The following is a 19,088-nucleotide window of genomic DNA, read 5'->3' on the forward strand; positions in this document are numbered from 1 at the left end:
CGTCCATCCCCTGAGCCCTATCCCTCTGTCCATCCATCTCCTGAGCCTGTTGCTCCCTCCCTCCGTCCCCTGAGCCTCGTCCCTCTGTCCCTGCATCCCCTGAGCTCTGTCCCTCTGCCCACAGGGTGCTCCAGAGCGGGCTGGAGGTGGAGCGCTTGCGCCTCAGGAACTTTTACCACTACTACCACTCCAAGCGCGGCATGTGGAACGCCCGCAGCAAGAAGGCCTCCAAGGACTAATGCCCGAGCCCAGCCCGTAGCCACCGACCCCTGGCACCTGCCTGTCCCCTGCCACCACGGCCACCGTGCCCCAGTGCCAGCACAGGGGGCACCCAACACCCGCTGCGGTTTTCCTGGGGAGGGGGAAGCGGGGAGGGCTGTGGCGGGTGGTGGTGGTTTTTTTCTTAAGGATCTAATTTCTTAGTCAGCAATGAGTTCATTAACTCCTTAGTGCCGGTGGGGCCCGGGGGCTTTGTTGGGTCCTGGAAGGCTGTGCCAGGCTGGGGATACCGGAGGTGGAATTGTGCCGCCCAGGATCGCTTTGCAGCCCCTTTCCTGCGTTGCCTCTCCTTAAAACACCCAGTACCTCATCCCCATGTCAGGCTGGGGAGCTGAGCTTTGGGGAGGGACTAAGAACCCCCTGGGGCTGCCCAAACCCTCCTGCTCCCCTTCCAGGACCCACGGAGGGAAGGGGGGTGTGGCTGTGCCCTGCACTCGGGACATGCTGTGGGTGGGGGGCAGAGCCCTGAGGCTGGCACTGCTTGTGCTGGGTGGGCTGGGCTGGGGGGGGACAGGCAGAGCCTGGAGCAGGTACGGGCAGATGACGTTTCCAAGCTAATTTCTGTGAAATTATGAGGTAGGAAGCTGTTTTCAGGAAGTTTTTGTCTGTTTGGTTTGGTTTTTTTCTTTTTTTTTTTTTTTTTTTTTTATTCTTAAAAAATTAAAATCAATGTCTTGGCTGGAATTTCCCTCCGCTCCGTAACCCCCACACCCAGACGAGGATGTAGGGCATGGGAGCCAAGTTGGCCTTTGTCCCTTGGTCCCTGAGGGTCCCCTCTCTGTGGTGGGAGTGGGCAGCAGCATTCCGTGTTGTTTCCATGCGAGGAGGAGGAGGAGGCAGCACCCTGTTTGATGCCTGACCGCACGCCCGGGCTTGCTGAGCCTCCGCCCCACACCTGGGCTCCACCCAGCTCCATGGGGGGCTGCCCTGGTTCCCTGTGCTCCTGCCTGTCCTGGCACACTTGTCCCTGCCCACCCCTGTCCCAGCTCTCTGCTGGTGCTTCCCCTCACCTGTGCCTGGTTGTGGTGGGTGTCTCAAGGGTTCTGTCTCACCCCCCCTGCCATGGGTTCCTGCTCCTCAGCCAGGTGCCCCGTCTCTCAGATCCCCTGGGCTCCTCCCTGACATAGTCTTGGAGTTCCCCCCTAAGTGTTTCATTCCCCATTTGCATCACCCACTCTGAGCATCCCAAGTTTGAGGTGAGGATGGACAAGGGCAGCTCAGCCACCCATGTGCCATCAGCAAACAGCCACAGTTCGGGGCTTTTTGTCCCAAATTTGGCACCCGTGGCCCCAAGCTCTGTTGGGAAGGGACCATCCTGGCAGGCAGGAGTTGTTTCTCCCCTCTCCTTTTCCTGCTCCCTGTATTTTTGCAGCACTTTGGAAACTCTTTGTTGTGGGTGAGGGCTGTGCCCGCTATGCCGGGAGCGGGTCTGTGGCTGGGCAGAGCGGGTGGCCCCACAGCCCCCGGGCCACCAGTCCTATCCCAAAACCAGCCTGGCCTTAGGCACAGCTTTTCCAGCAGCTTCCCAACCGGGAGAGCTCCAAAAGCCACCACCATCAGAGCGGGCCCAGCCCAATCCAGAGCTGCCTCTGGTGCTGGGAGGGACTGGTGCCAGCAGTGCCATCCCCACTGGTGCTGGGGACAGTTTGGTGTCTGCTTGGGACAGGGCCAGCAGCACAACGCCGGAGGGTTTGTTTCTCCGGTCGTGACTGAGCTGTGGCCACGGGATGACACAGGGATCCATGGGGATTGCAGGAGCCACAGGGGGCCTCTCCCGGGCCAGGTGTTGGAGCCCCAGGTGACAGCGGGGTTCGGGCAGGTCCCCACTCCTGGAGGATCTGCCCTGGCCCTCCCTGCCCCGCGGGGACACTGCGAAGGTGTCGGGGCTTGTCCGGGGCGGTGGAGTCGAACTCCAGCCTGGAATTGCCTCGCTGAGGGGCTGCACCAGCCAGGGGCCTGAGAGGGGAGGTCGTGGAGGCTGGGGGGAGCACAGGAACCTCCCCAGGCTGGGAATGGGCCACACGTGGCAGCAGTGGCACCTCCTGCCCTGCACTGGGCTTTGCTGAGGGGCTCCCTCCTGGCATCCCTTGCTGAGTGTGGGGTGTGGTGGGGGGCCTGGGTTAGTGGTGGTAAGAGAGCTAAGTGGTGACCCCCCCCAAACTGGTTTGGCCCGTTTCAAACGCTCCCTCAGCTTATCTGGCTTCAAAGGGCTCCTGCTCCATCCCACGCACACAAACACGCTCCCTTGCGAACCAGGGGCAGCCCCCTGCATCCCAAAAAATGTGTGTGTGCCCCCCAAGCACAGCCTCTCCTCCAATCTCTCCTTCTCGCACCCCCAAACCTTCCCTGCTGCACCCATGGGCGCTCCGAGCTGGGTGTTCAGGGGGATGTGGTAGGAAGGACACGTTGGATCATGGCCACGGTGGCGGTGGGGATCCCTGGGGACTTTGGGGCATCATAAAGTCGACCGAGACGTGGCTCCGCTGTGGCGGCTGGCCACCCCCGCTCCCGGCCTCCAGCCTCCCCCGGACACCTGGCCGTGCTGAAGATTTTGTGGAGCCCCTGTGAGCCCCGAGATCCCAGCCTTGGCGGGGAGGCGAGCGGGTTCCATGCAAAACCCGGGCGAGGAGACTGGTTGGGCGAGGTGCGGGGCGGGCCCGTGCGCCCCACGCCCGCCGCAGACGCCGGCGCCCACCCGCACCCCGCAGCACCCAGGGGTGCACCTGCCCGCCCGAGGATGCTGCAGGACAGCGGCCCTCCGGGGCCACACAGCCAGGTACGTGCCGGACACTCCCTCGGACATCGCCGCCTCTGTCCCCACCGCGGCTCCCTGGGGAGAGCCAGGTGTCACTCGCCCTGCCACGCACCCTGTCCCCATCCACTGGCCAGGGTGGTGCCGCGGGTCTGGGGCTCTGGCATGTGGGTCTGGTGGCTGCCCAACACCGACCAGGAGGCTTTTCTCTCCCTCCCTCTCTCGCTGTGCCTCGGTGTCCCCAGCGTGGCCCCTGGCACGTGCGCGCGGTGGCCGGGCTGCGTGGAGCCACTCCCTGCCCCAACACCGATGGCCCCGGCGGGCACGGCCAGCCCTGGGGACCCGGGCGTGGGGACGGGCACTCGGTGCTGCTCGGGGGGTGGGAGAGGACGCGGCGCTCCCAGGAGCCAGGGCTCCCCGGGAATGTGGCGCTGTCACGCCGCGAGGAAGTGACAGAGGTGCCCCCAGGCCGGGGGACGGTCAGCGGCTGCTTTAGGGATCCCAGATTTGGTTTATTTAACTCTGTGTCATTCCAGCTGTGGTCGGATCCCCTCGGGAATCCCTCAAAATCTTGCTTCAAATGTTTTCTTTGTGCTGATCAGCTGATTTTTTTAAGCCCCCTGGTGTATCCCCCTCCTATCCTTCCCCAACTAATGAGCTGCTTGATGAGGCCAGCGCTGCCCATTCCAGCTCCAAGCATTCCTTGAATCCCCCGGGACCCCCACATTTCCATTTGTCAGCTGCAGGGCGGTGCTATGCTGGGGGAATGGGCGTTCGGGAGTGACGCTGGGGGAAGGTGGGATTGCCAGTAGGCTTAGGGGTGTCCCCGGAGCCCCTCTGTCCCCTGGGGCTGGGGGTCCTCCCGGGATGGCCCCAATCCCCCGGGATCCTGGCACGGGGACGGCGGGCAAGTGTTGGCTTGCAGAGGGAGCGATCCACCCCCTCCGCCCGCTGCGGGGGGAACCCGTGATTCATCCGGGCTCGGAGCGCTGGGAGCGCCCGCCGAGCTCTGCCAAACTCGGTGCGCCCTGGGGTGGTGCCGCGGAGGGAGGAGGGGGGACTTTCCTGGGTGCTGTACCCCAAAAAGGCTCAGGGGTAGCCCCTGGGAAAAAGGGGGCTCCCCCAAACCCCAGAGCTGGGGCGGTGGGTTACACCTCCCTGTTGGTCCTCGGCGCATCGGGATGGTGCCGCCAAAGGGGGTTTGGGGGGGCCATCAGGGGACTGTCACCCCAAACTGCTGGCCCGCAAGCTGTTGCCACCCCGCCCCTGCCTCGGCTCCTGCTGACGGCGGCACATTCCTCGGGGACAGCCGCCCTTTTCACCCCCGACCGAAGCGCACACGGTGTCACCGCCGGGTGTTGTAAACCCGGCCCAGCCCGGAACGCCGCTGTCGCTGCCGGAGCGGTGACGCCAAGCGCTGAGCCAGGGCTGGCCACAGAGCCCGCGTGGCCACGCTCACCCCAAAGCACCTGGCCGGTGACACCGGAGCCACCGTGTCCCCGAGCGGGGGCTGAGAACGGCCGCAGCTCTCGGTCAGCGGGCCGGGGCTGCGGGCCAGCGGCGTGGTCCGGCAGCGGGGGGATTTGGGGAGCTGATCCCGAGCACAGCCGGCCGGGGGGGATGTGGTGTCCCCGGTCGGGCTGGGATGGGGCGGCTCGGCAGGTGGGGCGAGGCTAATTAGTACCTGTGGTGGCAGCGGGGCCTGAGTCACCGCGTTCGTCACCGCGGGCCCGCGGCGCTCAGCCGCCCCTTTTTTATTATTGTTTTTTCATTCCCCGGCTGATTTGAAAAGCAAAGCAGGGACAGCCTAGCCAGGAATTACAGCAGGGAGCCCCCACTCCAGACAGGACCCCAGTGCCAGATGTGGGTCCAGAGTGCTCCTGGAAAGTGGCTTGAGCGATCTGGGGGTCCCTGTGGAGGCGGCCTGGGGCTTTGTGGTCAGGGCTGGTTGAGGAGTCTCCCCGGTGGCCTGGGACACCCCTGGGAGCCCATGTGGGGGTCTGGGGCTCACTGGAGTGACAATCTGGGGGTCCAGAGCTGTGCGGAGAGGTCATATGGGCATCCAGAGCACTATCCTCGGAGGTTTCCTGGGTGTCTTGAGCTCATTGGAGGGACATTGTAGGGGTCTGGGGCTCAGTGGCAGGGCCATGGGAGTCTTTGGAGGTCAACGGGAAGGTTCTCCAAGGGCCTGGGGCTCTCCAAGAACACCACATGAGACTCCGGGAAAAGGAGGGCTCACTGGAGGAACAATGTGGGTGTCCAAGGTTCAATGGCAGGGATCCACGGGGAGGCTTTTGGAGGGTCCAGGGCTCTTCTGGGAGGTTGCCTGGGGGTCTTTGGCTCATTGATGGGGCAGCGTGGGGGGTCTGGGGCTCACTGGTGTGGCTGCCCAGGAGTCAGGGGGTGACTGTCTGAGGGGGTCCTGGCTTTTCCCAAGGTAGGACCCCCAGACCCCTGGACCACCCTTCTCCCTCGTCCCTGCGAGGTCGCCCCTGGGCACCTCCACCTGTGGGGTGACGATGGTGATGGTGTCAATGGTGACAGTAGCCCCGGTGGGGCCCCCTCCTTTTCCCGGCGAGGCGTGGCGGCGGGGCGGGACGGACGGGCCGGGACGGAGCCTCCCTACGGCTGGGGAACGCCGGAACGCCGCCACTGCCGCCGCTCACCTGCGCAGGGCGGCCGGGCTGGCCGCGGCCCCTCGCCGCCATGCAGGAGACTAACGCCTTCCTGCTGTCGGCTCTGCAGCCCGAGGCCGGTGTCTGCTCCCTGGCCTTGCCCTCGGACCGGCAGCTGGACGAGCGTGGCCGGGAGGCGGCCGAGGCCCAGCGGCTGCGCAGCGCCCGTGTCCAGGAGCAGGTTCGCATCCGCATGATGCTGCGGGGGCAAGCGCCCGCCCGCCCCGAGGAGCTCGCCGACGGCACCAGAGGTGGGAGAACCCCCCAGGGACCCCCTGGGAACAGGCGGTGGGAGGGTTGGTGGGAGCCCCTCGGCCGGCACTGGGCTCTGGGCGCACCCTGGCTGCGGGTTGGGGTGTGCCCCCCACCCTGACCGAGTCCCCCGAATGCCCCCGAGCATCCCCAGCACTGGGACCGGGGGTAGATCAGCCCCAGGGCGGGCTCGTTTCGCCCCGCTCGGGGTCCTGCCTCAGTTTCCCCGTCTGCCTTTGGAGGGTTTTGCTCTTGTGGGGTCCCACAGCCTGCATTGGGCTGGCAGGGGGGGAGGATTTTCCCGCTCTGGCAGAGCCCCCCCAGCCCTGAGCGGCGGCGCTGGCCGGGCTCCAGCTCCTCCATTTAACGTCTGCTCCAGCAGCCTCCGCCCTGCCGCCCCGCCCGGCACCGCCGGGATCCCCCGAGCCCCGATCCCCGTGCTGGGGACCCCAGAGGAGGGGACAGACCCCCTGTGACACCCCGAGGGCTGCCCCAGGCGTGAGTCACGTCCTGGCACCACCAGCGCTGGCGGCGTCCCTGTCCCGTCCTTGTGCTGCCCCGCCGGCGGCCCCGGGGCGGTGGCAGGGCGGATGGGGCAGCGTCAGGTGCCATGGGGGGCGGTGGGGTGTCCAGCTCCCTGCCAAGGTCCCGTTCCCAGGACGGGGGACCGGCTGTGGAGGATGCCCGGGCTGCTGATCCAGCTGCGGCAGGGGGGACCGGGCTGAGCCGCGGCGTCCCCGCCAAGGTGGCAATTAGTGCCCTCGCCGTCGGGGCACGAGGCAGGGCGGGGAGGGAGGCCACTTCTGCTCCCCGTGGCCAGCGGGCAGGTGAAGGCGGCCTCCTCCCACTGCTGTCCCCCCAGCTCTGCTTGCGCCGCCATGGTTCCCGCAGCAGGTCCCTCTGGGATGAGCCGGGGCGATCTTTGATCTCCAGATCCCTTCTTGCCCTGCCCGTGCTTACACTGCCTCCTCTGTGGCTGTCCTGCAGGTGGTCACTACAGCTCGACCCTGCGCTCCTCCTTCAGCTCTCGATCCCAGAGCAATGGTGTGGACGCCAAAGCCTCGGTACGTTCCGGGGCTCTGTCCCCTGCCCACCGCCTCGGCTGTGCCGAGGAGAGCTCTGAGCTCCCCTGCTGGGGCGGGAGGGACGGACTCCTAACCTCCCATTTCCCCCGCTGCAGCTGTACCAGCCGCTGGCCAAGAAGGATTTTGGCACGCTGCGGGGCAGCGGCTGGTCCTCGCGCTCCGCCGTGGACCTCACCCCGCACAAGCGCATGGCCACCATCAGCAACGGGGGCCTGGCCAAGGGCCGCGCCTACGCCGCCGGCTACGCGGCCTCGCAAGTGGCCACCGCCTCGCCGCGGCCTAGCTCCTTCCACGAGCGCAACTTCCGCTGCCGGCAGAACCTGGACACGCTGTCGCTGCGCTCCCTGCGCCTGGCCGACGGGCACCTCCCGCTCGCCGACGACCGCTACAGCGTCCTGTCGGAGCAGCTGGACGCGCCGGGACACCGGCAGCTCTACAAGAGCCAGGCTGGCGGTGGATTCGGCCGCTCCTTCACCTTCGAGCGGCAGCTGAGCTCCGGCACGGCCGGCAAGGCAGGCTGCGACTGGCTGGACGGCGCCGAGGGGCCGCCGAGCCGCACCATCCGTGCGCCCGCCATGCGCACGCTGCAGCGCTTCCAGAGCAACAACCGCTCGCGGCTGAGCACCGGCTCCTTCGGCACGGTGCCGGCCGGAGGCAGCGGCGCCTTCCTGGGGCTGGGGGAGCACAGCTCCCGCGCCCCCTCCGTGCGCAGCCTGGCCGAGTCCGGCCATCACCTTGCGGAGCCGCGTGCCATGGAGATGTACAACGGGCACAGCACGCTGCTCGGACACCACGCCAGCGGGTGAGGGCCGCGCGCTGCTCTGGGGTGTCTTGGTCCTTGTCCCCACTGTGGTCACCACCTGGGTGAGGGTGAAGCACTCCAGCTCCCACTGGGCATAAAGGATGCTGGGAAGAGGGGTGGGATGATGGGTGCAGCTTGGTCCTGTGGTGATGGATCACAGCGTAGGCTGATCCTGCCTCTGACCCTGGCTTCTCCATTGGCACATCCTGAGACATGGCAGGAGGGTGATGCTTATCCCGCTGGGAATGGAGTCCCTTGCCCAGAGCTCAGTGGGAAGGAGATGGATTGGTGGGGCTCCTTGGAGGTGGGGGACATAGTGGGGCGCTCCACCGGGACTCACCTGGCTGCGGTTCCAGGTTTGATGACATCGACCTGCCCTCGGCAGTGAAGTACCTGATCGCCAGCGACCCCAACCTGCAGGTGCTGGGCGCTGCCTACCTGCAGCACAAGTGCTACAGCGACAGCAGTGCCAAGAAGCAGGTGAGCCCTCGGAAGGGTGGGAGAAGAGGTTTTCCCAGCAGGAGCAGGGGGTTTCCCAGCCCCTCTGACACTGCAGGGGCCGGAGGGAGCCCTGGGAGTGCAGCATGTCTGACCCCCCCGGGCTCTCCCCCAGGCCCGCAGCCTGCAGGCCATGCCCAAGCTGGTGAAGCTGTTCAACAGCCCGAACCAGGAGGTGCAGCGCCACGCCACCGGCGCCATGCGCAACCTCATCTACGACAACGCCGAGAACAAGCTGGCGCTAGTGGAGGAGAACGGCATCTACGAGCTCATGCGCACCCTGCGGGAGCCCGACGACGAGCTCCGCAAGAATGTCACAGGTTGGGGACAGCAGCAGGGTGGGCGGAGGTCCCCCTCCCCTGGGGGTGGCACTGCACTCCCCTCATTTGAGTGGAGCTGGGGTGATGCTCCACAGGGATGATCCCTTTGTTTGGTTGTCACCAGCATGAGGTCCCTGGGAAGGGGAGTTGGGGTGGATGTGCTCCCCAGGCATTCCAGTACTGAGGGTTCCCCTCTGTGCAGGGATCCTGTGGAATCTGTCCTCCAGCGACAACCTGAAGGATCGCCTGGCCCGGGACACGCTGGAGCAGCTCACAGACCTGGTCCTGGTCCCTCTCTCTGGGCTGGGTGGCTCAGGTGTCATCCAGCAGAACCCCTCAGAGGCAGAAATCTTTTATAACTCCACAGGCTTCCTCAGGTATCTCCTCCAGGTCCTTCCGCTGGGAGCAAAGTTTTGGAGGGAGGAAGAGACAGGAGTGCTGTCTGCAGGGCTCTTTTTTGAGCTCAGGGAAGGGGTGGCTGTGGGGGATCCCATTCTCTCCATGAGAACCCTGTTCCCGTGCAGGAACCTGAGCTCTGCCAGCCAGCAGACCCGGCAGAAGATGCGTGAGTGCCACGGGCTGGTGGACTCCATGATCCACTACGTGAACAGCTCCCTGGAGGTGGGGAAGTCGGAGGACAAGGTGAGCCCTGAGCTGGTGTTGGGGGGGGCTCCCCTGTCCCCTTGTGCACAGGCACATCTTGATGTGATATTGGGAGAGCCAGCCTGGCTCTCTCGGGACACAGTGGGCACAGCCGGCATCATGAGTCTGCCATGGAGCCCCCGTGCCAGCTGGACACACCCTGCAGCTGGCCCAGGGATGACACCCTCATGTCCCTTGTGCCCCCCAGAGTGTGGAGAACGCTGTCTGTGTCCTGCGCAACCTCTCCTACCGCCTGTATGATGAGATGCCCCCGTCCTCGCTCCAGCGCCTCGAGGGCCACCGGAGGAACGCGGGCGGCACGGTGACGGGGGAGCTGGTGGGCTGCTTCAGCCCCCAAAGCAAGAAAGCCCGTGAGGTCAGTGGGGGCACATCCTGGCCGTGTCACTGGGGTGGGGCTGGCACTGGGAAGCGCTGGCAGCGGAGGTGATGCCAGGGCGGAGGTGGACGCCGGCCTTGGCTGGTGGGTGGGACACAGAGGTGAGCTCAGCAGAGGGTGAATCAGGTGTTTGGAGTGAATCAGGGTGCTGAACCCCTGCTTTTCCATGCTGTGGGGCATGAAGCAGCCAGGGTGACCTGCCAGCTCCTTGCCCAGCAGTTCAGGCCAGGCAGGCAGGGAAAAGGGGACGCTGGCAGTGAGGGTCACTGTGGAGGGGACACCCCCCAGAGTGTAACAGTTCCCCCGTCCCTCAGCACTACCTGAACGCGGACATCGTCACCTTCACGGAGGTCTCCAAGGACCCCAAGGGCATGGAATGGCTCTGGAACCCGCAGATCGTGGGCATCTACAACCGGCTGCTGCAGCGCTGCGAGCTCAACAAGCACACGACGGAGGCGGCCTCGGGCGCCCTGCAGAACATCACAGCCGGGGACCGCAGGGTGAGCCCAGAGCCGGGGGTCCCCCCCGCCTGTCCATCACAGCCGGGAAGGGGGCTGGGAAAGGGGCACCCATGGTTCACCCCGACCTGCTCCCGGTGAGTGGGAGGAGGAGGGAGCTGGTGGAGTCTCCAAGGGGTGTTTGCCTTGCAGTGGGCGGGTGTGCTGAGCCGGCTGGCACTGGAGCAGGAGCGCATCCTGAACCCCGTACTGGACCGCGTCCGCACTGCCGACCACCACCAGCTGCGCTCCCTCACCGGCCTCATCCGCAACCTGTCCCGCCATGCCCGCAATAAGGATGAGATGTGTGAGTGCCGGGGATGAACCAGGCAGGGCTGGGGGGGTGCTTCCCGACCTTTTCCTTTGCTTCCCGTTATCTCCAGCCACAGCCCAACCCCATCCTGCCTGCTGCATCCCCACTCGCAGCTGAGCATGCGGGCTGCTCCATCCCCTGTTCCCAGATGTGGCTCTGTCCCCCCTGGCTCTGGCCACCAGCCCTGATGTGCCGTTTGCCCACAGCCACCAAGGTGGTCAGCCACCTGATCGAGAAGCTGCCAGGGAGTGTCGGGGACAAGGCCCCGCCTGCCGATGTCATCGTGAACATCATCGCGGTGCTCAACAACCTGGTGGTGGAGAGCCCCATGGCCGCCCGCGACATCGTCTACTTCGACGGCCTCAGGAAGCTCTTCTTCATCAAGAAGCGGCGGGACAGGTGGGAGCTGTCCTGTCCTAGCCCACATCCAGGCTCCTGTTCTGCTCTCCTCTCCCTCCCTGCTCCAGTGCAGTGGTCACAAGTTTCCCTTCCCAAGCCTTGGTGTTGGGAGTCCCCAGACTGGCTCGGAGTGGCCTTGTGGCCACCTGGTAGCCCTTTGTCACCCAATAAACACACTCCACCATTGTCACAGCTGCCTTTTCCCATCAGGGAACCTCTCTCTGCTCCTGCTTGTTGTGGTGGGATCCAGCCATTCACCTCCTGCCCTCTCTGCCCTGGACCTGCACTAATCCCCAAGTCCCTCTGGGCCCTTCTGGGGTGGTCTCCTTGGGCTGGTGGGCACTGGCCCGTGCTCAGTGGTCCCCAAGACCTCATTGCACCCTGTTCCTTTCCCAGCTCGGACAATGAGAAGTCCTCCCGAGCTGCTGCCAGCCTCCTGGGGAACATGTGGCAGTACACCAAGCTCCACCGGGACTTCAAGATGGTACGTACCCATTCCAGAGCCTCCCGCAGCCAGTGGGAGGATCCCTAGGGAATCAAGGCCAGGGGCTGCACCCTGGAGAGCCACACCACTCAGATGCTTCCCAGGATATGATGGGGCCTCTCTCCACGCCTGGTTTTCTTTGGGTGTGGGCACATCCCAGAGCGTTGTCCCTGTGAAGGTGGGGTGGGGACGATGTGGCCCATCAGTGCCGGAGGGGCTCCGTGTGCCTGATGGGGCTGTCTCCTTGCAGAAGGGGTACCGGAAGGAGGACTTCCTCAGCCTGTGAGGACACCCTGGGAGCTGGAATGCCTCGCTGGGATGCTCCATGCTGCTGGCCATGCCGTGGAGAGGCTGCTCGCCGCCGGATTCCCGCTCTGTAGCCTAATCCCTACATCCCATACACCTCCCCCCTCCGCTGGGTCCTGTTCCCTGCCTGGGGGACACTTGTCCTCCCCCCTGCCCAGCCTTAAACCCGGCGGCTGCTTTTGGCTCTGCTGTGGGGCCCACTGGGACCCCAGTTAGGGGGGGCTGCCCCCTGGCACCCCTTGGGGGCCCTCCCCACTCTCAGGCAGCTGTCTACTGGCTTGTCCAGCAGCTTGATGGGAGGCAGGAGCTGCAGGGAGTTGTGGAGGCTCCTGTAGGGCAATTCTGGGGTAAGGGGGCGTCTGGGGGTGCTTCATCACAGCTCCCTGAGCTGTGGGGCTGGGGGGGTGTCCGTGCCCTGTGCCATTGTGGGATGTGCTGTGGCTTGCACTTTTGTTCTGCCCTGGCTGGGGATGGGGCTTTGCATGGCTTGGGGGCTTGGAGGGCTCTGAGGTGGCTTCCCACAGTTTATGGGGTGGCACAGCGCCTGCAGGGAGCTGGGAAGTGACACCTTGACAGCGCTGCGTTCCCCATTTGCTAGGGAGGGTGGGCAGGGGGTTGTGTCTGATGGGGCTGCCTGTGCCCTTGCTGCAGGAAGCCTGGGAGTGCCTCAGGGCCCCATCTGTCACCTTGTGGGGACTGTCCCAGTGTGGCAGAGGCACTGCTGTTGCTCCTCAGCAGCTGCTGCCAGGGCTGGGCCCTGCTGGCGGGGCAGGAGCAGGATCCGGGCAGGGCCGCCCGGGTCGTGTTTGCTGAGCAGCGTCGCCCCATGGGTGGGGAGATGCCCCCGGTGTCCCCGGTGCCAGGTGCAGACGGGTCCAAAGCTCCCTGTGCCACAGTAGTGGCCAGGAGGGGACACACGGGTGGGCTGGGGATGGCTTTGGGCAGCAGGATTTGGGGCTGGGGGAGCCCCCATGCTTGGGGGGCACAGGGCACCCCGGGGGGATGATGTAGAATAGGTAGAGGGGTGGGAGGATGGGGGGAGCTGCACCCACAGTGAGCAGCACCGATGCAGTCCTGGCTCAGGGTCACGGGGGTTTGGCTCTGCAGCTGTCTGTGTACAACCCCCCAGCCCTGTGTACCCCTGAAATAAAGGCCTTGAGTGATGCCCACCTGCACCTGCGTTTGGATGGCACCTAGGAGGGGGGACAGTGCCACCAGTGCCGTGGGGACACGAGCACAGGGTGAGCTCACCGGCGGTGCCACGCCACGCTCCGTGCCTGGCATGGCTCCAAGTTAGTGGGACACTGGTGTGGGAAGGACAGACCAAAGCACTTCCTGTGGTGGGGAGACCCCCCCTCCCCATGTCACCTGTGTTCCCATCATGGACAGACCCAGTGGGTGCAGCAGCCTTTTATTGTCACGGGGGTTTCCATGGGACACAGGTGCTGCCAGCACTCCTGTCGGGCACTCCCTGGGGCTGGGGCACATTGTTCCTTGGAGAGCATCACCCATCCCAGTATTTGTCCATCATGCAGGAAGAATGTCCCTGCCACCCACGGCAAGGGACAGGGCCCAGCCACCTGGGTGGCATCCAGGGGTGGCACTGAGGCATTACGGGCAGGGTGCTCCCAGATGGTTTTCCAGTTTTCCACTTTGGAGCCAGCTCCTGCTTTCCCAGCATGGCCGTGCCTCTGATCCCATAACTCCCAGGCTCCTCGGCCCTAACTTGGTCCCCACAGGGATGGGGGACACCTGTGGCCCTGCTCAGATGTCATCCTCTGTCACCAGGCAGTAGAAGTCCGTGCGAGCGCCGTAGTTGCGCGATCCCAGATCCGAGACGTCGAGCTCGGAGCGCTGCCCGTCCCGCAGCTGTGCATCCTCCGTCCCGCTGCACGCCCTGGGAGCGCCGCGGCCACCGAGGCGGGGCGGCGGGGGGCTTCCGAAGACGCGCCCTCGGAGGCCTGGCAGGAGCAGGGAGATAGGTTTAGGTGGAGGGGGAAAGGGCTGGACCCACCCCACCGCCACAGGAGCAGGAGGCAATGCTCAGGAGGGACCTCCAGGGCGTATCTGTCCCCTCAGGAGAAGCGGCAGGGACACGGACCTGTGCCGAGGTCCCCGTCTGGGTCCAGGTCTCCTGCACTGTCCAGGTAGCTGCTGTGCAGGATCAGCATGGGGTCCTTGTCCTCCTGCAGCTGGGTCTGCGGGTCCCCCACGCTCCCTGGGAAGGACACCTTGCGCGGCAGGGCCAGGCACAGCTCCTTCCAGAAGTCCGACGATGGGGTCTGCAGGGGCCGGGAGGGGATGAGCCGGGCTGGGAACACCGGAGCACGGCCCCGCACAGTGTCACGGGCTTGGCTCGCTCTCCCCAGCACTGGGAGCTCGGCCAAGGTGAGGGCTGTGCTCCGGCGTGGCACCGTGCCCATGCGCCGGCAGAGAAACCGGCCCGACCTGCTGGGACGCTCCCCAGGGCTCCGGCTCCCAGCCTGGCCCCGAAATGGCCGGAGCTGAGGCTGGGAAGGCCCTGGAGTGTCACAGGGTCCTGACCATGCAGGTTTGGGGGGTAAGCTCCCAGATCCGGCACTCTTCTGGTTGGGTTTTTAAATGTCCTCCAAAAGCGAGTGTCCCAACCTGCTCTTTAGCACTGGAGCCTGGGGGAGCAGCCCCAAAGGGCAGCAGGGAGGTTGACCCAAAACAGGAATGGAGGGGGCTGCTGGTGGGGTGGGTCCTGCTCAGCTCTCACCATGGGGCAGTCCCAAAGGGCAGAGAGGGGCTGGCACTGTGGGGTGCTGGGGAGAGAAAGGGGCTTCTGGAGGGGTCAGGATCCTGCTCAGCACACACCATGGAGCCAGCTCTCCACACCAGCAGGGTCACAGCGCTTCGGTGCTGCTTCAGCAGGGTGATGGCGGGGTGAGTGATCTCCCGGTACTGGCTCTCAAAGACGATGAAGATGGGTTTCCTGGAAAGCTCCAGCAGCCTCCAGAGCCCTTCCCTGTGAGAAAGGTGGGTGACAGGAGGGTGGGGGACCCGTCAGCCCCTCTCCTGTGGGAGCTGCTCTGCTCCTACCTGAAGCTGCTGTTGCACCAATCCTGCTCCAGGTATGCGACGGAGAGCACCACGATGAGGCGCCGGCACCGGCTGACATTCATGATGAGGTCAGCTGATGGCTCTGTGGACAAAAAAAAGGGTGTCAAGCCCCCAGGTGCCTGTGTCACCCCCTGCCCAGCCCTGCGTGGTGCCTACCTGAGTTGGGCAGGATGTTCTGCTCGTCCAGGAAGAGCTTGTAGCCGTGGCGGTTCTCCAGCTGCGGCTTCATGATGAAGTGGACAAACTTTCGGTCGTCGGGGGCGGTGGCGTGGGAGACGTAGGCATCGTACAGCTTCCCATCTGGGGAGATCCACAGAGCAGGGATAACATGGGAAGGGCTGTGTGAGCCCCCGGACCGCAGGAGGCTGTTCCTGGTGGGGTGTCACCTCTGGCTCACCGTTGATCTCCAGCTCTCCGTAGCGGTCCCGGTACCAGAGGAGCACATTCAGGTGGCACCGGACGTAGAGCACAGCCAGGAGCACCAGAAGTAGCAGGACCAGGAGGGCTGCCAGCACCGCTGGCACGTGTCCCACGGCCTCTGCCAGGACAGGGAAGGGCACTGTGAGCATACCTAGGTTTGGTGCAGGTTTGCACCCCGATGTAGGAGAGGCAGCAGGGCCCCTATCACTCTCCTCAACCCCCCATGCAGCTGGGCTCTCCGTGGGATGCCCCCTCCCTGTCCCCAGCAGGTCCCTACCTGCTCGCCGCAGGGTGAAGGTGGCCGTGGCATTGCTGATCCAGCAGGCAAACACCCCAAAATCGGTATTGTGGGTGAGGTTGAGCTGCAGGATGCTGGCCAGGAGCTTCTCTGAAGAGTTTTGGCCAGACCTGATGGGATATGGGGATGCTGTGGATTGGGCCACGTGGTGACACCCCCCCAAAAGCAGATGGATGTATGTTCCAGGGCAGGCTCCTTACCAGACAGTGTCCTGGCTGCTCCCATTGCCCAACCACTGCCCATCCTTGCTCCAGGCAGGAATGGGCTGGCAGCGCTCGGTGCCCACCCAGCGCACAGTGCAGTTCAGCTCGACCTGGCTCCCCAGCACCAGATCTAGTGTCTCGTTGGCAGCTGGCACCAGGATTTCAGGGGGCACGCTGCAAAGGTCTGGGGGCATAGAGGACAGGGGGTTTGGGTGGGAAAGCTGATCCAGCTTCCCCCAGGACATGTAACTGCTGTAGCGATCCCGGAAAAACAAGCTCTGCCTTGGGGGTCTGGCAGTGAGTGGTGCTCGTGGCTGTTTAGCAACAGGCTGAGCTGGTTTGAGGGGCTGGGAAGGACCCTCGGCACCCTAGGAGGTGACACCAGACCAGGACCCCCAGTTGAGCTTACACACACAGGGATCCTTCCCAGCTGAGAACAGGGAAGGATTGGGATTTCACTTACCTGCCATGGTGTGCTCAGGTGACAGGCGCAGGCGCTGCCAGCATCTCACGCGGCGTCTTCCGGGGGGCAAAGTCCACCTGCCTCTGCCACAGGGCGGGCTGGGCCTGGGACAGACCGGGAATAGCTCCGTGAGTGCTGGCACAGGGAGGGCCTGGCCTTCCCCATGGGCCCCTGCAGTGATTCTGTCTGGGGGTGGTGGGTGCTGCTCTGCGGTAAAGCCAAAGCCACATCCCACCCACAGCCCAGTGGCCACTGTGTCACCTGCCCTCCCTGCGCTGACTCCCAGCGTGGCTTTCCCAACCATGAATTCATGCGTGGGAGGTGATTAATGACCAGCTGGGGGTTGCAGGATTTAAAAAAATACGGCTTCAGCCCAAATCCAAATCCCCACCAAGGTGGGGAAAAGAGCTCAGCCATGGGAAACCACAGCTTTGGGGGTCTCAGTGGTACCTCCTTCACCTACCAAGCCCCTGCCTGGGCTGCAGAGCTGCCTCCAGCCTGACATGCCCTTGAACCTGCTAATTACCAGCGGTCTGGTTTGTTTATGGAAATGCAGCCTCCCACCAGGAGAGCTCCCCGGCGGGTGCGGTGTTCCTGGCGCGTTGGGAGCCTCGGTGCGTTGCTACCCCGTGGCTGTGCCCAGGGATTGGCACAGCTGCACAGTATTCCAGACAAGCGGGGAGCACAGGGATGGCACACCTGGAACCCCCCAGCTGGCATCACCAGAGGTGTCATTGTGACAGCCCCATGGGAAGAGGCGGATACTGGGAGCAGACAGCGGAGCAGAGCTGGGCAAGGCTGGGCTCCTGTGTTCCCACACACCTGATGTGGGTGATGTGGGTGCTGAGGTGGGAGGCTCAGGGACATCACGATGCCAGTGTTTCCAAGGTAAACACCCGGCCTAACTCTGCGAGTGAGGAGGGGTGAAAGCCTCTCCCAGGGCTCCTCTGCTCTGGAGCTTCAGCACTCCTGGGTGCATCCTGACTTTGGATGGGAGCAGGGCTGGTCCCCCCGGTGTTTGTTGGTGTGGAATGGGAAGAGGAGGTCTATGCTGCTGCCTGGCTTGGAGCAGGGATGCAGGCACGGTGCTTCCCTCTGGAACAACCTAGTGCCAGGCGTGGGGTGAAACCAGGGATCAAGGTACGCGAGAGACGCCCAGTGCATGTTCAGCTTGACCAGCTGGAAGTGATTTATACCTAAAAGATTAACTGAGTTTCTCCATGGCCAGGGATGGAAGAAGATGGGATGGAGATGAGCCAACCCACCTGGATTTCACATGGAGAAAGGGTGGGAGACGCTCACGAGGATGGCGTGGGGCTGTCTCTGCCTGGCACGATGCTCCAGCTCTGCTCCTGGATGGGTCACTCCTAAGCCATTTCCTCTGGTGGTTGGGATAAGGAAGCTCCAACAAGCTGCAGCCTGGCCAGGGGCTGTGGGGAGCCCCCAAACCCCCCGAGCCCTTTGCTCCAGGGAATGAGTGTTGGATAACAGGGAGTGAGTGCTGGGACTGCTGAGTGCCAGGGAGAGAGGAGCACCAGCTGACAGGCAGCAGTGGCTCCCATTTCCCACATCCTGGCCTGGGGACACCCCGGATTTGAGGCAGAGGACCGTGTGGATGTTGTGGGGTGGCGAATGATGGCTGGGTGCAGAATTCCCTAGAGCATGGCCATGGGGAAAGTGAGGAGGACAGGGAGGCACCATGGCCAGGGCGTTGTGGGTGGGTGTGCCGAGGGAGCAAGCGGGATGGAGAGCTGAAGGAGAGCCAGAATGGGAATGCACAGGGAATAGGGCGAGGGTGAAACCCTGCTGACCTCATCTGAGGTGGCTCAAGCATGGAAAGGGAAGAAGAACTGAGCTGCATTTACCTTTGGAGCTTCCCCAGCCGCAGGCTTCCTGCTTGCTGCCTCCCGCTTTCAGCCGACCCGACCGGCCAGATCAGTGCTTGGAATTTCTCTCTTTTTTTTCTTTCTGTTTTAATAGTTTATCTATTTCTCCTCCCAGTTCAGCCCCTGCCCTCGGCCGGGCGCTCCCGCTGCCCCAATCCCCGGGCTCCAGGCCCGTGGGAAGGGCTGCCTGTCCCTCCCTCCCACTGCTCCACCTCCACCTGAACCTGCCGGGGAAAAATCCAACAACTCCGGCTTCCGGGGAGGGGAAAAGAGAGGGGGAAAAAGAGAGAAGAGGAGGGGGACAGCAGCATACCCAGCAGGTGTGGGATCGCCTCCCAAGACTTGGGGGCGAAGGAGGAGCCCCTGGTTTTCCATGGCTGGAAGAGCCCACAGAGGTGTCTGGGCAAGAAGAAACCTTTGCCAGCCATCAGATGTGCCTGTGGGCATCGTGTTTGGTTCCTTCTCCTCCCTTTCCTTCTCTCTGTGCCTTTAGAGCCTTTTTGCCAGATGAAGCTGGTGCTGGAGGTGGTTGCTCCGGCTGACGCTGGCCGTGGGGAGCTGGATCCGGCCGTGGCCCTGGTGGAAAGCATCCCCTGTGCTAATTACCATGGAGGTGATTAGAGCCTCGGCATGCCTCGGGCATGGATGTGGTGACAGCAGCACCGGCAGCCTCTGGACAAACACCAGTCCGAGCCACAAAAGCATCAACCAGCACGTGATGTGAGGCTAGAAAGGGAAGAGGAGGGCCATGGGTTCAGTGTATGTATTTATATATATATATACACACACATATATATATATGCATATATTTAATAATAATATAGCATTATATTTAATAATATATCTATGTAGATGGATATTGAGTAACTATGCATATATAAATAAACATGTACAGGTCACGGGTAGGTCTGTGGGCCTGTTCCCATGGAGAAACACACCGACTCGGACTCCTCATTGTTTAGGATATAAATTACCAGTGCTGCTGGCTTGCTGTGGGAGGGAAAGGGACAGAGGGAACCCCATTGGATTTCTG

General features: G+C 63.8%; 3 protein-coding genes across 5 annotated transcripts in view; 2 read left to right on the plus strand and 1 right to left on the minus strand.

Annotated features, from left to right (window-relative positions):
* B4GALNT4 (beta-1,4-N-acetyl-galactosaminyltransferase 4) overlaps positions 1-929 on the plus strand; it is a 19,569-nt gene extending 18,640 nt beyond the window's left edge. Inside the window, exon 20 of the mRNA XM_015632317.3 lies at positions 125-929. Coding sequence (XP_015487803.1) covers positions 125-239 — 115 coding nt within the window. The 3' untranslated portion in view covers positions 240-929. The remainder of the gene's footprint in view (positions 1-124) is intronic.
* Positions 930-5,649: 4,720 nt separating this feature from the next.
* On the plus strand, positions 5,650-12,855 carry PKP3 (plakophilin 3). The gene is made up of 13 exons (XM_015632380.3): positions 5,650-5,957; positions 6,946-7,022; positions 7,139-7,845; positions 8,202-8,325; positions 8,459-8,663; positions 8,866-9,040; positions 9,188-9,305; positions 9,514-9,681; positions 10,017-10,202; positions 10,353-10,506; positions 10,719-10,911; positions 11,308-11,395; positions 11,646-12,855. The coding sequence occupies exons 1-13, from the start codon at positions 5,738-5,740 to the stop codon at positions 11,679-11,681; spliced, it is 2,451 nt and encodes an 816-aa protein (XP_015487866.1). The 5' UTR covers positions 5,650-5,737; the 3' UTR covers positions 11,682-12,855.
* Positions 12,856-13,095: 240 nt separating this feature from the next.
* SIGIRR (single Ig and TIR domain containing) lies at positions 13,096-18,770 on the minus strand. Of its 3 annotated transcripts, XM_015632381.3 has the most exons (11): positions 18,035-18,770; positions 17,435-17,550; positions 16,170-16,273; positions 15,704-15,890; positions 15,483-15,613; positions 15,183-15,323; positions 14,942-15,085; positions 14,765-14,867; positions 14,540-14,690; positions 13,803-13,983; positions 13,096-13,662 (listed from the first exon to the last, which is right to left on the minus strand). In XM_015632381.3, the coding sequence occupies exons 3-11, from the start codon at positions 16,174-16,176 to the stop codon at positions 13,466-13,468; spliced, it is 1,242 nt and encodes a 413-aa protein (XP_015487867.1). In that variant the 5' UTR covers positions 16,177-16,273; positions 17,435-17,550; positions 18,035-18,770; the 3' UTR covers positions 13,096-13,465. The 3 variants fall into 3 exon arrangements, with proteins under 3 accessions (XP_015487867.1, XP_018862387.1, XP_033371135.1); XM_019006842.2 differs by lacking the exon at positions 17,435-17,550 and having other exon boundaries at positions 18,035-18,150; XM_033515244.1 differs by lacking the exons at positions 16,170-16,273; positions 17,435-17,550; positions 18,035-18,770 and having other exon boundaries at positions 15,704-15,915.
* Between the last annotated feature and the right edge of the window lie 318 nt (positions 18,771-19,088).

The sequence above is a fragment of the Parus major genome, chromosome 5, assembly GCF_001522545.3.
Source record: "Parus major isolate Abel chromosome 5, Parus_major1.1, whole genome shotgun sequence".
In the NCBI taxonomy this organism is placed as follows: Eukaryota; Metazoa; Chordata; class Aves; order Passeriformes; family Paridae; genus Parus; species Parus major.

Coding starts and splice junctions, on each gene's coding strand:
- PKP3 (XM_015632380.3), top strand. CDS start 5,738: ATGCAGGAGACTAACGCCTTCCTGCTGTCGGCTCTGCAGCCCGAGGCC. Junction 7,023..7,138: donor GTGTGGACGCCAAAGCCTCG/GTACGTTCCGGG, acceptor CCCCCGCTGCAG/CTGTACCAGCCGCTGGCCAA. Junction 9,306..9,513: donor TGGGGAAGTCGGAGGACAAG/GTGAGCCCTGAG, acceptor TGTGCCCCCCAG/AGTGTGGAGAACGCTGTCTG.
- SIGIRR (XM_033515244.1), bottom strand. CDS start 15,900: ATGCCCCCAGACCTTTGCAGCGTGCCCCCTGAAATCCTGGTGCCAGCT. Junction 15,086..15,182: donor CGGAGAGCTGGAGATCAACG/GTGAGCCAGAGG, acceptor GGATCTCCCCAG/ATGGGAAGCTGTACGATGCC. Junction 13,663..13,802: donor AGACGGGGACCTCGGCACAG/GTCCGTGTCCCT, acceptor TGCTCCTGCCAG/GCCTCCGAGGGCGCGTCTTC.